This window comes from Lepidothrix coronata, unplaced genomic scaffold (assembly GCF_001604755.1).
Source record: "Lepidothrix coronata isolate B3197 unplaced genomic scaffold, Lepidothrix_coronata-1.0 Scaffold125, whole genome shotgun sequence".
Classification (NCBI taxonomy): domain Eukaryota; kingdom Metazoa; phylum Chordata; class Aves; order Passeriformes; family Pipridae; genus Lepidothrix; species Lepidothrix coronata.
Window position 1 is genome coordinate 816,713 of NW_016690305.1, and position 13,173 is coordinate 829,885.

The 13,173-nt window shown below is 58.7% G+C and overlaps 1 protein-coding gene across 2 annotated transcripts in view; it reads right to left on the minus strand.

Annotated features, from left to right (window-relative positions):
* Positions 1–1,663: 1,663 nt before the first annotated feature.
* TRPM2 (transient receptor potential cation channel subfamily M member 2) overlaps positions 1,664–13,173 on the minus strand; it is an 18,266-nt gene continuing 6,756 nt past the window's right edge. The window contains exons 11-33 of one of the 2 annotated variants that reach the window (XM_017826392.1): positions 12,988–13,109; positions 11,883–12,233; positions 11,348–11,485; positions 10,594–10,723; positions 10,210–10,355; positions 9,965–10,077; positions 9,620–9,833; positions 8,952–9,070; positions 8,514–8,646; positions 8,205–8,376; positions 7,803–7,986; positions 7,439–7,617; positions 7,177–7,309; positions 6,973–7,060; positions 6,326–6,413; positions 5,828–5,979; positions 5,251–5,327; positions 5,060–5,161; positions 4,711–4,797; positions 4,420–4,525; positions 3,759–3,860; positions 3,175–3,291; positions 1,664–2,953 (exon numbers count right to left, since the gene is read on the minus strand). In XM_017826392.1, coding sequence (XP_017681881.1) covers positions 2,828–2,953; positions 3,175–3,291; positions 3,759–3,860; positions 4,420–4,525; positions 4,711–4,797; positions 5,060–5,161; positions 5,251–5,327; positions 5,828–5,979; positions 6,326–6,413; positions 6,973–7,060; positions 7,177–7,309; positions 7,439–7,617; positions 7,803–7,986; positions 8,205–8,376; positions 8,514–8,646; positions 8,952–9,070; positions 9,620–9,833; positions 9,965–10,077; positions 10,210–10,355; positions 10,594–10,723; positions 11,348–11,485; positions 11,883–12,233; positions 12,988–13,109 — 3,179 coding nt within the window. In that variant the 3' untranslated portion in view covers positions 1,664–2,827. Of the gene's footprint in view, positions 2,954–3,174; positions 3,292–3,758; positions 3,861–4,419; positions 4,526–4,710; positions 4,798–5,059; positions 5,162–5,250; positions 5,328–5,827; positions 5,980–6,325; positions 6,414–6,972; positions 7,061–7,176; positions 7,310–7,438; positions 7,618–7,802; positions 7,987–8,204; positions 8,377–8,513; positions 8,647–8,951; positions 9,071–9,619; positions 9,837–9,964; positions 10,078–10,209; positions 10,356–10,593; positions 10,724–11,347; positions 11,486–11,882; positions 12,234–12,987; positions 13,110–13,173 lie in introns of both variants that reach the window. The other variant, XM_017826391.1, reaches the window with a different exon arrangement.

Below are 13,173 nucleotides of genomic sequence, written 5' to 3' on the forward strand. Positions count from 1 at the left end.
GCTGCTCACACCTCTCCTGCTGCCTTGGCCAGCCTGGGGGGAAGAAATCTCCATGGAAGGAAGGGTGAGAGACCAAGGGAGCCTTTCACCTGGGAATTAAATGGCCCGTGGTGATGTCATTAGGGGCACTAAGTTGTTGTCCCCCCTGGTAGCAGCATCCTTCTGCTAATGGCATTCCCCTGGGAACAGCAGCATCCCTCAGGTGTGAGCATCCTCAGGGTACCCCAGGGGGATGCTCACACCCGAGGAATGCTCATACCCGAGGGATGCTCATACCCGAGGGATGCTCATACCGGGTGGATGCTGCCCGTGTTTTAGCCCGTGGCCCTGCCCAGGGCACTGTGGGCTCTGCCAGAGGAGATGAAGTTCTGCTTCCCGGGAATTCCTCTTGGCCCTACGAAAGGTACCGGGCTCCGCCAGCTCCGTCTCTCCGGGGGAATGAGGGCGAGTTATGCGATGCCGGTTCTCACCGCCTGGAAGGGCTCAGAGGGGCTCTGAGGAGTAGCAGCCTCCCGGACCCCAGGGGTGTGCGGGGGCGATGCCCCGACCCGCTCTCCTGCCCCGCCCCGAGCCGGGACCCCGGCGGGCGGCACGACCGCCCTCCGCCACCCCCCGCCGCCCCGAAGCCCCGGGGATCCCTTACCGGCTCCTCCGGGGCGGCTCCGGATGCGGGTTCAGTGCCAGTGCGGGTGAGGTGCGGTGCCGGTGCGGGTGCGGTGCCGGTGCCGCTGCGGTGCCGGTGCCGGTGCCGGTGCCGGTGAGGGTGCGGTGCCGGTGCGGTGCCGGTGCCGGTGAGGGTGCGGTGCCGGTGCGGTGCCGGTGCCGGTGAGGGTGCGGTGCCGGTGCCGGTGCCGCTGCGGTGCGCGGCGGCTCGGCCGCGATCGTGCTCGGCCCCACCTGTTGCTGCGGCCGCTCCCAAGGAGCCCCGGGCCGGGCGGTCCCGCCGCGGCGGCACCGGGCGGTGCGGGGGCGGTGCGGGAGCGGGGGGGCGGTGCGGGGAGACGAGGGGAGTGGGACCCGGGGGCCAGGGCGGTGGAACAGCCAGGCAGCACCCCCACGGGGCTGCAGGAGAGTGGCCGCATGGAGCACCCCTGTACGGAAAATTAAGTGCTGATAATGAGGTTTCAGCAATTTTCCGGAGGCTGCCGTCCAGACTCCGGGTCTGGAAGCTTGATCAGCTGCTGTAAGGGGCGATCGCCCCTTCCCTCCCTGGCCATGCCTCCAGGCTGGACCTCCCTGCACCCGTGTGGGCTGTCAGCAGATGGTCTCCTGACCTCTCAGCAATGGGAGACCAGGAGCAGACATCAAAAAGTCCACGAGAAATGGGAGAAGGTGCCGTGCCAACACCTTGGAGCACATCTCCCATATCGACTCCAAAGAGGTCAAATCATCTCAAACACCCATGTCTAGTAGAAGGTGTTCCTGCCCATGGCAGGGGGTTGGAAAGAGATGGTCTTTAAGGTCCCTCCCAACCCAAAGCACTCTGTGATTCAGCCATCGTTGGGGGTGAGTCAACAAGCAAAGTGAGTTTGTGCAACAAGATTGGGGTGAGAACATTCAAACTGGGCTCATCCTGGAAGTGTGCTCCAAGCATGGCCTTCAGGAATGGCCCCTGTTTAAACAGCATAAGAGACCACCAGCCTGTAGTTATTTAATACATGGTTTATTGAGCTGGGTTGAATACATTGCCAAAATGAGCCCCCTCTCCTCGCCAAGCCCCAGTGCGTCACTGGTGAAACTGCCTTTGTGCTGTGGTGGCCACCAGTGTGGGATGAATAGCCCAGGCTGGTCAGTGTCTGATCCATCAGGAGAGGGTGGGGGAACTGAAATCCCACCCTGAGCAGTCCCAAGCATAACCTGCTACTGTGGGGCTCTTCTGGGTGACCAAAAAGTGTCTTCACTGTGCCTAGTTCTCCCCATGGCGGGCAACAGAAAATGTGAGGGAAAGACCCCTTAAAAGCAGGGATATCTGGGATTGACACACTCCTGTCCCCTCTCCGGTCCCTTCCTGCTCCACGGACCACAGAGCACGGATCACCTAGTCCCAGCAAGCTGCCCCTTTCCATCCACGTGCACCAGGGGATGGGGACAGGCAGGTGACATTTAGCTGGTGCCTTGGCTCAGACAGAGGGAGGGAGTTCAGCGACAAGCCGGAGCTCAGCATACACACGCAGGATTACATCTCAGTGTGGGGCATGGCAGGTGGGCCAGTGCAGAGCTATGAAACCATAGATATATAAGCAAGAGCTGCTCACACCTTTGGAAGTGCTGGGTCACAGCTCAGGACCATGTTGTTGGGTCTGAGACAACCAAAGATATGGAGACAGCTGCCACAGGGGTGACTCCAAGCCTTCTCCAGAGCAATCCTTTGGGATCTGTGGCACGGGGGCTGCCAGGGCTCAGAGCAGGAGCAGGGAGCAGAGACGGATATCCTTGTGGAGTAGTTGGGGCTGGTGAGCCCTCAGTGCCCACCCCGAAGCCAAGAGCAGGTTGGAGCTGAGGGAGGGATCACCTTGCAGGAACAGTCCTGTGGCTCTGCATGGCCCAAGCTCTGGGCTAGTGCTGTGGGCTAATGTGGAAGCACCAAGACACAAACTGGGGCTGAGCTTGGTCGCTCAGGTGACTGGGATGCACTGTCTAGGCAGCCCCCGCCCCCAAGAAGGGGACACTTTTCCTCCCAGAGACCTGCAATGTACATTCACAGAAGCACCCAAAGTACCTCATGTCCAGCAGCTCCCATGGTCTCACAGGTGAACTGGGGTGGAGCTGCAGGTCCCAGCCAGAACCTGCTCTGGGGCAGCAGGAGCCCTGGCCTGTGCTTGAGGCCTCAGTAGTAAGCACCAAGGAGGGTTGAGACCTTGTGTAGGAGCTCCTTGTGGTTGGCATGCAGGGGGATCCTCTTATCCAGCACCTGCCAGCGGATGCACAGCTCCGGGTCGCAACCCTGAAGGAACTGGAAGGGGACAGACATCATAGATGTGCTGCTGGTGAGGGGCCATGCCAGCCACACTCAGCAGCACTTCTAGTCCCCAACCTCCCGCCCTTTCTTTTTGGGGCACACATTGGGGTGGCACCCCATGTTCATCCCCATGTTATTCCCCCACTCTGTGCAGCTGGAGAATCCCACTCCTGCTGAGAGGTGGGTCAGGGAGCCATGGGGTGACAGCCCCGTACCGAATTCAGCCGCTTCATCTCCACGTCGTTCTGGTTGTCGAAGTGGACACTGACAGCGACCGTCTCGACCCAGGCGTTGTCCGTGTTGCGGGGGTCATCGAGGTACCCCTTGTGTACCTGTGCTCAGTGACAGAGTTGCCACATCAGCAGAGCCCCCACCACATCTCTGAGGGCACCAGAGGCCCTGGGGGTGGTGGGGTATTGCCCTGCAGCTCCTCTGCCCCACTGGAGACCAGCACCCCATTCCCACTGCAACTGGAGCCATGGAGAGCGACTGCAGCAGGCACAGACACTGGAGTGGGCAGCCACCCCCCGCTCTCTGGGCTGCTCCAGACCCCCCACACATGCATTACTGCATGTCTCCACCTCCTCCAGCCATTCCTCCCTGGTGGGAGCAGTGGCCACCAGTGGCCCCTGTACCCTGGGGTGCCCATGTGGCCCTGTGACACCATGAATGGACACATGTCTCTGTACTGTGGAGATGTCCCCATGTGCCTCTACTGCCCGGGGTGATGCCTGCATGCCCCCATCCCAGTGGGACACTCACGTCACCCAATACCACTGGGATACCCGTGTGCCCCCACCTCAGTGCCTTGTTTCAGCAAGTTCTGGAACTGGGGCCAGAACTCTCGTCGGAGGATCCACTTGAGCTTCAGTGGCAGTGTCTCCCCCGGCTCCAGTGACCCCTGTGCCAAAGGAGATGTCAGCCATATGGCCTGCCATCAGCACAGCCCAGCCTCCCTCCCTGCCACCAGCTTGGCCATCAGGCAGTTGCCAGCCACCACTGCAGATGATGCCACAAGCTCTCGTGGTGCCTCCTTTCCTCCCTCTCCCGCCTGAAGTCCTCAGCTCTGCCCAGGCAGATGTCTGAATGTGCCTGGTGCAATGTCTGTGAGAGGATGCTTTGCCAATGGCTTAACATGCTCACAATGAAGGACATGTGAGAACTGAAGCTATGGAGGAGGAGGAGGAGGGAAGAGGCAGGAGACAGGGGCTCAGGTGTGTGGGTGTTTGTAATGGGACCATTGCTCACCCAGCAGCCCTGGCATGCAGATGCTCTGCAGGAGGGTCAGAGGTACCTCCTCAGCCAAGGCCACAACATGTACCTGTCATTCCCCCTTTTCTGTGGGACATCCATCCATCCATCCATCCATCCATCCATCCATCCATCCATCCATCCATCCATCCACTGCTCCCATCTCCCATCTCCATCTTCTGCACCAGCTGTTTTCCCCCAGGTCTTACCCCAGGCAGAGCCCAGACATCTGACAGTGGGTACTGGGCTACCAGCACTTCCAGCATCTTCTTCAGACTCTTCCTTATAATGGACCCATCCAAATTCCTCCTCCAGCTGTGAGAGAGGCCCCTGTCATGCTGCAGCTGCACTTGGCTCCCCTCCTCCCAGCAGTGGTCATATTGGCAGAACTGGGTTTGGCCAGGTCCCAGTCTCTCCAAGGTGCTTCCATGCCCCCTTTCCCATCCCACATGCCCAGCCCTGTGCTGGAGCAGGACACCTTCATGTCCCCACACACTCACCGGGTCACGACAGGATGCAGGGCATGGTTGGGCCCAAAGCAGTGCAGCCTCCCACGGCCTCGCAGCCCCGTCCTGCCCATGGGGTTCCTGTCAGAGTGAGAGTGAGGGGGTTGGCATGGTGCCACAATCCCTCTGTGCACCCCTATAGCACTTCCCTACCACTGCACCCCACCTCTTTTGGGGTGCTGTGGTGGTTTTTTGGGGATGAGCCCTGAGCACGATGCATGCCATTATCCCTGCCGCACCGTTAGCCATAGGAAAGCGGGATGGGCTCAGGTGCCCCTAGAATCTGTCTCCTGGTGCTTGCCTCCCACCCCAGCTCCCAGCTCCCTGTGGTGGCTGCACTCACAGTGGCAGCCCGTCCCGCACGGCGTAGAGCCCGTGGAAGCTCTGCCGGTCGATCAGCCCATCCATGGTGTTGTAGTTGATCTTCAGGAGAGACTCCAAGGAGCTGGGGGTGGGAGGCAGCCCGGTAGGGAGGGCTGGCTGTGCCACCCAGGAAAGGGGTAGAGGAGTGGGGAGCTGTGGGGGAACACTCACAGGCTGAAGGGGTCCTGCACAGCCATGTCTTTGTGGTCAGCCGAGTAGGCAGGGGGGTCATAGAGCGGGAAGTCCACCTGCGGAGCACGTGGCTGTGTCAGGACTCCCTTGCAACTCTGCTCTGGTGGCAGGCAGGGACTGGGATGTCCAGGGACACCTTATGCCCCAGTGTATTGCTCTGCACAGCTTCTAGCATCACTGCCCAAGTGATGCTCCTGGCTCTGCTGGGGGGTGAGCTCAGGGTCTCGGCTGATGGGATCATGCCCCCATGGAAGTCAGTGCTGGATCCTGTCCCTGACCCTGAGCCAGGGTCAGGAAGTGCAGAGGCAGGTGATTGTACCCTCTGTCTCCAGCCAAGCATCTCCAGGCATCCCTACCACTGCAGATCCCAGCAGCAACTATGCCCTTGTCTCTGGGAGAATCTCAGTGCAGCTGCTCCAGGAAGACACTTGTCTCAGGGCTTGGAAGAACAGCAGCTCCCAAGTGCAATGATGGGTCTATTCCTCCTCCCACCACTGCCAGGGTCTGCCCCACACCCCCTCCTGCCAGCCCCACTGCCTAGGGTCACAGATCTTACCTCCCAGGGCACCTTCTCATCTGGCACAGGGAAGCGGAGGGTGTGAGAGCCTGGGTACAGGAGGTTTCGGGCAAGCACATGGTATGGGGGCCGTCTCTCCTCAGCTTTCCCCTCCAGGTCAGCCTCCTTGAAGTCCAAGGCTCTAGAGGAGCCTGTGGGACAGACACAGACAGCAGGGTCCCACAAAGCAGGACACTGAGTCCGGTACTGCGGACCAGGGCTCTGCCAAGGGGGCTGGCTGGGTCTCTCCATGGGGATGCTGACATCCCCCGAGGACCTGGACCCTGGCTTCCCTTCCAACAGGTCCTGGAGGAAACCTCAGGGAGGGCAGAAATGGCCACAGGAAGGGCTGGATGGCCTCATGGAGCCACCAAAGCTCCCAAGACCAAAGGAATCTCTGCCTTGATGTTGAACAGAGAGGTGCAAGGGGCTGCTCAGCCCTGGTCTGGGGCCCTGGGCTTCCCTGGTGCTGCTGGGGTTGAGTTGTGCTCCACTTACCCACGGCTGGCAGGTCCTCCCCTGAGCTGAAGCCATTGCCCCGCAGTGCCTGCATCATCCACCTCAGGGCCTGGGCACTCTGGTGCACCTGTGGGGGACAGCAGAGGGTCACCCCCCAGGTCCCCCTACCCCTGAGTAGCACAGGATCCAGCCCTGGCAGGTGGCACTGCTGCCCTTGGCACTGACTGCCAGTCCCCATAGGTAGCAGTGATCCTGGCTGTGTCCTGATGTTTGCCTTGGAAAACCATCTCCAGGGAAACATTTTTACAAACCACGTGGAAATGGAAGTGGAAACAGGAGGTGCCAGGGCTGGGTCGGCTCCCTGGCCACCCCGCTGTCAGGGGCGGGGACGGCTTCACAGAGTCCCCATCTCCAAGAGGTCTGGAGGGTCCTCTTAGGCCAAGGAGAAGAGCTGGGTCAGCTCTAACTCTTTGGTGACCAGTGGAGGCAGTGGCTCATCCCACCACTTCCCACTTTGGAGTCAAACAGAACATTCCTCAAAAACCTTTTCCACTTGGATGCTAAGGGCAATGAAACTCAAATTGTCTGAAGGGGTATTGATTCAGACAGGTTTTGTGCTCTGTTCAGTTGACTCGGCCCCTGGAAAATATTACCTTTCTTGGGTAGTTGCTCTGTTTTTGCCTCACCTGGTCTTCCAGAGAGCCCAGTCTCTGCTCCACCACCCCCGTCCTCTTCACCCGGTCCAAGTCCAGCAGCTCTGCCAGTACATCAACCCTGGAGGGACAGTGCAGATCGCAACCCCCTCAGCAGCCACTCCTGCACTGATCCCAACTGTTCCCTGCTCAGGGTGCCGAAGGATGGAAGGAACTCTCTGTCTCAGGAGTGACTACCTCTGTGCAATGTCCCGGATCATCTGCTCTGTGTTCTGTTTCTCCTGGCACTGCTGGTGCTGCAGGTAGTTCTCCTTCAAGAACATCTCCCATGAGAGGAGGGCAGCTTCCTCGTTCTTCTCCAGCTTCTCCTCTGCCGGAAGAAGGGGATGGCAGTGCCGTCAGATCTCTGGGCATCTCAAACCCCAGGACCACAGCCCAGGTGCCCAGCCTCGTGCCCTGAGGAGGGGGCAAAGGGCAGGAGAGGGAGGCTGGTCCTCACTGAGTTTGTGGTGTGTGGCCGGCCGGCGGAGCAACCCACGCCGGACCAGGAGCTGCAGGTGGTTGAGCAGGATGAGGGGTGGGGGCGCGGGCGGGCGGCCGTGGTACTCCTCAATCAGGTCGTGCCGCTGGAACTTCCAGATCTGGTCCGTGTGCTCCTGGACCTGCTGGAAGGTGTAGCTGGGGCAGAGCCCAGGTGTCAGCCGTGCCAGGGGGGTGAGGGGGCACATCATGTCTGAATGGTGTCCCAGCTCCTACCCATCTCCCTGATCAGCCCTGACCCACAACTGCTACTTCCATCACATCTATAACCCCCCAAGCGGGATCCCGCTACTTCCACCAGATCTCTAACCCCTCAGACTCACTTGAACATGGCAATAAGGAGATTGAGGAGGAGGATGTTGGTGAAGAGCAGGTACAGGCACAGCAAGATGACCGTCAGCCACTCTGGGAAGATGGGCTTCTTGTTGTCCGCGTTTGTCTCTGGGCACTTGGGCTTGTAGGGGTCGGTCCCGTTGGGGCTGCACTGGTCGATGTTGAAGTTGACCCCTGTGGGAGGGCACAACATGACTCTGTGGCGACCAAACCTCAGGGTGTCTCAGGGAGCACCAGGCAGGGATTTGACTTCCATCTGCCACATCCCAGGTGCTCTGCTCACTGCCACCTGTTGGGAATTCCATGGGCCAACACGGCATGATTTTGGTACATTGGCCTTGTCACAGCCACCCTGCTCGTGCCATGTGCTGTCACAGGCTGGAGTCCCTTACCATCGATGTAGGAAGGAATCTGCCCAAAGATGGTCAGGTAAGAGTGGTAAACCACGCCACGGAAAAGCCACTCCACACGCTCCTCGTTGTGGATCAGGATAGCCTGCTTGGCCACCCCAAAGGACACCACCCACACTGCCAGCAGGAAGAGGAAGAAGAAGACATCCTTCATCTGCAAAGACAGAGGGGAAGGACAACTGTGTCCTCGAGCAAACTCCTCTCCAGGAGGGGATAACAGGGGTGGCACATCCGGCTGCTCTAGCAGGATGGTCCAGCATCACCCTGGCAGGATTAAAGGGGAGCTCTCACCATGCGCTTCACAATTATGATCTTGGGCCCCAGCGTTTTACTGACTGTGAAAATGTGCATCAGGCGCAGGCAGAAAATGATAAAAGCCAAGGACAGTATGATACGCCCGGGATATAATGTCGATGGGATCAGCCTGGGCACAGAAGAGAAGGAAGGAAACACCTCAGTGCCACCAATGAATCACATAGAATCATTTAGGTTGGAATTACTGTGAGCGTGGTGAGGCCCTTGCACAAGTTGCCCAGAGAAGCTGTGGCTGCCCCATCCCTGGAAGTGTCCAAGGCCAGGTTGGACAGGGCTTGGAGCAACCTGGACTAGTGGAAGGTGTCCCTGCTGTGGCAGGGGGTTGGAACAAGATGAGCTCTAAGGCCTCTTCCAACTCAAACCACTCTGTAATTCCATGATTCTATGAAAATACTATCGAGCCCTGCAGCTTACCTGCAAGTCAGCCCTGCGATAAAGACTAGGATGGCGCAGATATCCAACTTATTCCAGAAGTCCTTGATGTACAGGGAAGCCATTTTCACAAGCCCAAGCCCATCTGGATCATACAGCAGCTGTTGGGAAGAGAAGAGGAGTTGGGTGTAAGATACTCATGTGCCTCACAGAGGGGAGGGATCACAGAGATCAGCTGGCCATCACTGGACACTCTCGCTGACCCGAAGGTAACTTAAGCCTATGGCCTTTTCTATACAGGCATGGAAGGAACATGGGGACACCTGGGACATGGGGGTCTTCAGGCTGGGGGAGAAAGGCACTGAGGCATTGAAGCAAAAACTGAAGAAACCTCGAGTATCAAGCAAAGTGTGGAGATGCTGCGGGGAATTCACCCAAGGAAGGAGGTGAGTCCTCCATCTCCTGACATTCCCAAAACCCCCATGTTCTTCTGCATGTGCACATGGCTAGGTCAGGTGCAGCCAAGGAGATTCTCCAGCCTCTGAGATGGGGGGATCTGGTGGTTCCATGTGCTGGGGGGACCTCTCCGAATGGATGGTGACACGAGAAGCAGCATGGGAACGTGAGCTGCTCAGGATGTCCCAGGAGCCCCCAGAGGGGTGTCTCTCCTCCTCTGCCACCTCCCAGCCCTGGCTCTGCCTGCCCCGCACCTGGCGGGTCTCCTCGCACACCAGGGAGAAGAGCCAGAAGTAGATGAGGTATTCCCGCCAGGATGGCGTCGGCTGGAAGTCAACCATCAGGACGTACGCGAAGAGCAGGAGGAAGGTGAAGTAAGAGAGGATGTTCATGAGGAAGATGACGACGGGCGCTGTGAAGAAGGCTCGGAGGCGTGTCAGGCAGCCCATGGGCTGCAGCCTCTTCTCCCTGCTGGGAGCAGGGGGGTGTGGGCTCAGCTGCCCAGCGAGATTCTACGGCAGCTTCCTCCAGTCAGCCACAGGGTGAGGCTGGAGGAAATCCCTGTCTCCCTGCATGCGTGCCCCAGCTGCCAGAAGTACCTGAAGGTGATGAGGTTGGTGTAGAGCAGGGGGAAGAACAGCATGCATGTGATCACCCGCCAAAGCCCATTGTCCACACACAGCTTCCCCCACCAGACCTTGGTGAGAAAGGCCTGTGAGGAGGGAGGAAGAGGAGTGCTGGTTACAGGGGATGAAGGGCAGAGCCCCACTGCTGCCTGCAGAGAACCCTGGATCTTGGGGACACTTGGACACGTCCCCTCCCAGCACAGCTGCTGGGAACCCACCTGGACTCCCCCGTGGGACACAAAATTCATGTTCTTGGCCTCCAATGCCAGCTGCAGACAGGTTGTCTTCCCCCAGGCTTCAGAGACACGGGTGAGAAGCTTCTGGGCTCTCTCTTCATCCTTACGGTAGCAGTCTGTGAACACGCCTGCACGGGCAGGTACCAGGGAGATGAGGCTGAGTTCCGGGACAAGGCACCCACAGAGTCACCCTTTGCAGCAGGATCAGGACATTGCACCTCACAGTGGTACTCCCTGCGCTCCCACCACCACCTGGCACAGCCCTTGGAGCATCATGACCTCGATTCTGATGATGGGACCCCCCCATCACCCCCAGACATCTCCTGGGCGAAGTTTGCCAGCCCTATGGGGTGCCCTCCTGCTCACCAATCGCCTTGTGCTCGAACTGCTCAGCCAGGGCCAGCATGTCATCGGTGGTGTCTGTGTCCTCCTCCTCCTTGGCCAGCTCCTTCAGGATCTTGCTGCAGGCGAGTGCAGCTGCCATGCAGTCCTGGCTCTGAGACAGAAGAGGACAAGGAGAGCGTGGACACTCTGTCTGTCAAGTTCCATCAGTCCTGCCAAGCCCTCCCCAACTCCCACAGGAGGGAAGGTGGGTGTCCCGAGCAGACTGGCACTCAGGATGGACAGCTTGCCGTGACAAAAGCTCAGCTGGGCTCCTCTCTGGGTAACCCACTGCCACAGGGAATACAGGGACAACCCTGCCCTCCTCATGGGATGCATTAGGTGATGGGATGGAGTGACTCCTCAGCATGCTCACCATGCCACCAGCCACACTGCCTCTTGTCTTGGGGTGCTGTTTATGGGTGGAAGCCTTCTCCAACCCAGCTGCCGTGCCCCTGTGTGCTCAGCCCTCTCTCAGCCTGTGCAAGGACTAGCCCACTTCTGGCTCAGAGCATCCCCTCTTTCCATTTTGGCCAGGAAGGGAGGGATCTGGCCTCATGGTGTAGCTGGGGATGGACACCAAGTCCCCTCAGGCTGTCTTCCCTTTGGCTGAGGTCAGGCTTGGGACAGCTTGCCTGCTATCCCAAATCCCAGCAGGCGCCACTGTTGCCCTTGGGGCTAGAAGGTTTGGCTCCACCTGAGCCCCTCAGCCATGACCACCAGCTCTAGGCTGTGATACCTGGGCCCAGATGATTTCTGCCAGCTCCTTGCGGTTCTGGACCACAGCCCAGATGAGCAGGTCTCGGACAGGGTCCATGGTGAAGGTGACTCGGCCGGCAGAGCGCTTGTAGAGGGACCGGAGACTCGACCCCTGAACCTGCAAGGTGTGTGATGGTCAGACCTGTTCCCTCAGCACAGAGCCACCCAAACCCTGGGTACTGTGTCCACCACCCATGGAAGGGACTTTGCCCATATAGAGGGGTGGCCAAGACTGGACTTATCTTGGAAATGCCGGGATCAGGTGGAGCTGTGTACCCACCCCACTGGGTCCTGCCCACCAGTCATGCAGCCACATGGTGCTGCAGGTGTAGGAGGGTGAGAGTTGCACCTGGAATGCAGGGCGGATGACTCGGGCAGGGCTTTAAGGGTTTTTCAGTAGGATTATTGAGCAGACAAAGAGGTCAGAGACCCAGCTGCAACCTCCAGGACGGCTCCCTGAGCTGGTGTCCCCTCCCCACTGCAACCCTGCCATCAGGTAACCTGGAGATGCGTACGTTCAGCTTGATGTGCGGGACGGGGATGGAGAGCCGGGGCCGCTCCGTGTGCTTGGGCTTGGGGTACAGAGGCTGTGTGGAGCAGCCCAGCAGCTCCCGCAGCACCTGGGAGACGTGGTGCAGCTGGAGCCTTGGCATTTTGGAGCCGGCCGTGTGCTCCCTCTCCTCCAGCAGCACCTTCTGCAGCTTGCTGTGGAACAGGCAGGATGGTGCCAGGTTGTCATACAGGTAAACCAGGGTGTCCCAGGTGACAAAATCCTTGAGACGCACTCCCTGCTCCAGGAACAACTTCACAAACTCTGGCTTGTTGGAAATCAGGGCAGCTGCCATCACGGGGTGGAGATCTGTGGGCTGGCAGGCCAGAGGCAGAGGTGAGAGGCTCCATGGTCTCAGAGCAGAACCCCACCAGGCTCCTCACTCAGGGAAGATTTTATCCCTGAGTGCACAAGGAGTTTCTGGATGTGAAAGAGCATCTGAGAAGTACTAGGACTTGTGGGACATCTCCAGAGACACACTGGTGGATTAGTACACTCGCTTCTCTGGCAGTGGAGCCCTCTGCTCGCTTGGCTGCCGGGTGGAGGGATGGATAGAGCAGAGAACAGCTTTCCCAAGTTCATGAATATCACACAATCAACAGAATCACTTGGTTTGGAAGGGACCTTAAAGCCTATCTCATTCCAACCCCTGCCATGGGCAGGGACACCTTCCACTATCCCAGGTTGCTCCAAGCCCCATCCAGCCTGGCCTTGAATACTTCCAGGGATGGGGCATATACCCCCAGATATTTCATTTTTGGATTCCTAGTTCCCTCCAGCTCTTCCCAGTCCCACCAAAGGTACATGACCTGGGGGAACCCAAACTGGTGACCAAAATTGGAAAATCCCACAGTCCCACAGATCCATCAGAAAGGACTGATAAACCTGCTCAGCTTTGACCTCTGCTTGGGAGCACTTTTGAAAAACAGGAGATATTAAGAGCCCTTGGCAATGCAGTGGGAGCTCTAAAACTCTCCCCAAGCACAGCTGAGGTGAGAAGTGTCCTCCATATCTACAGTCCTGACAAGCTGTTAAGCCTGACCAGACAAGCATCACAGATACTGCCTTACTTTCCAGTCATGGTCATCTGTGAAGATCTCACTCCGGGCAATGTCCACCCTGTTCCAGGCCACAGCTAACTTCAGCTGGTGATCCCAGTTCTCACGACCAAAGTGGTCCTGGTTTCGGGATGCTGCATGCAAAGTGCATATGTTAGAACAGAGGATCAACCTTGGAGGTGTGGCCCTTTGTTATAA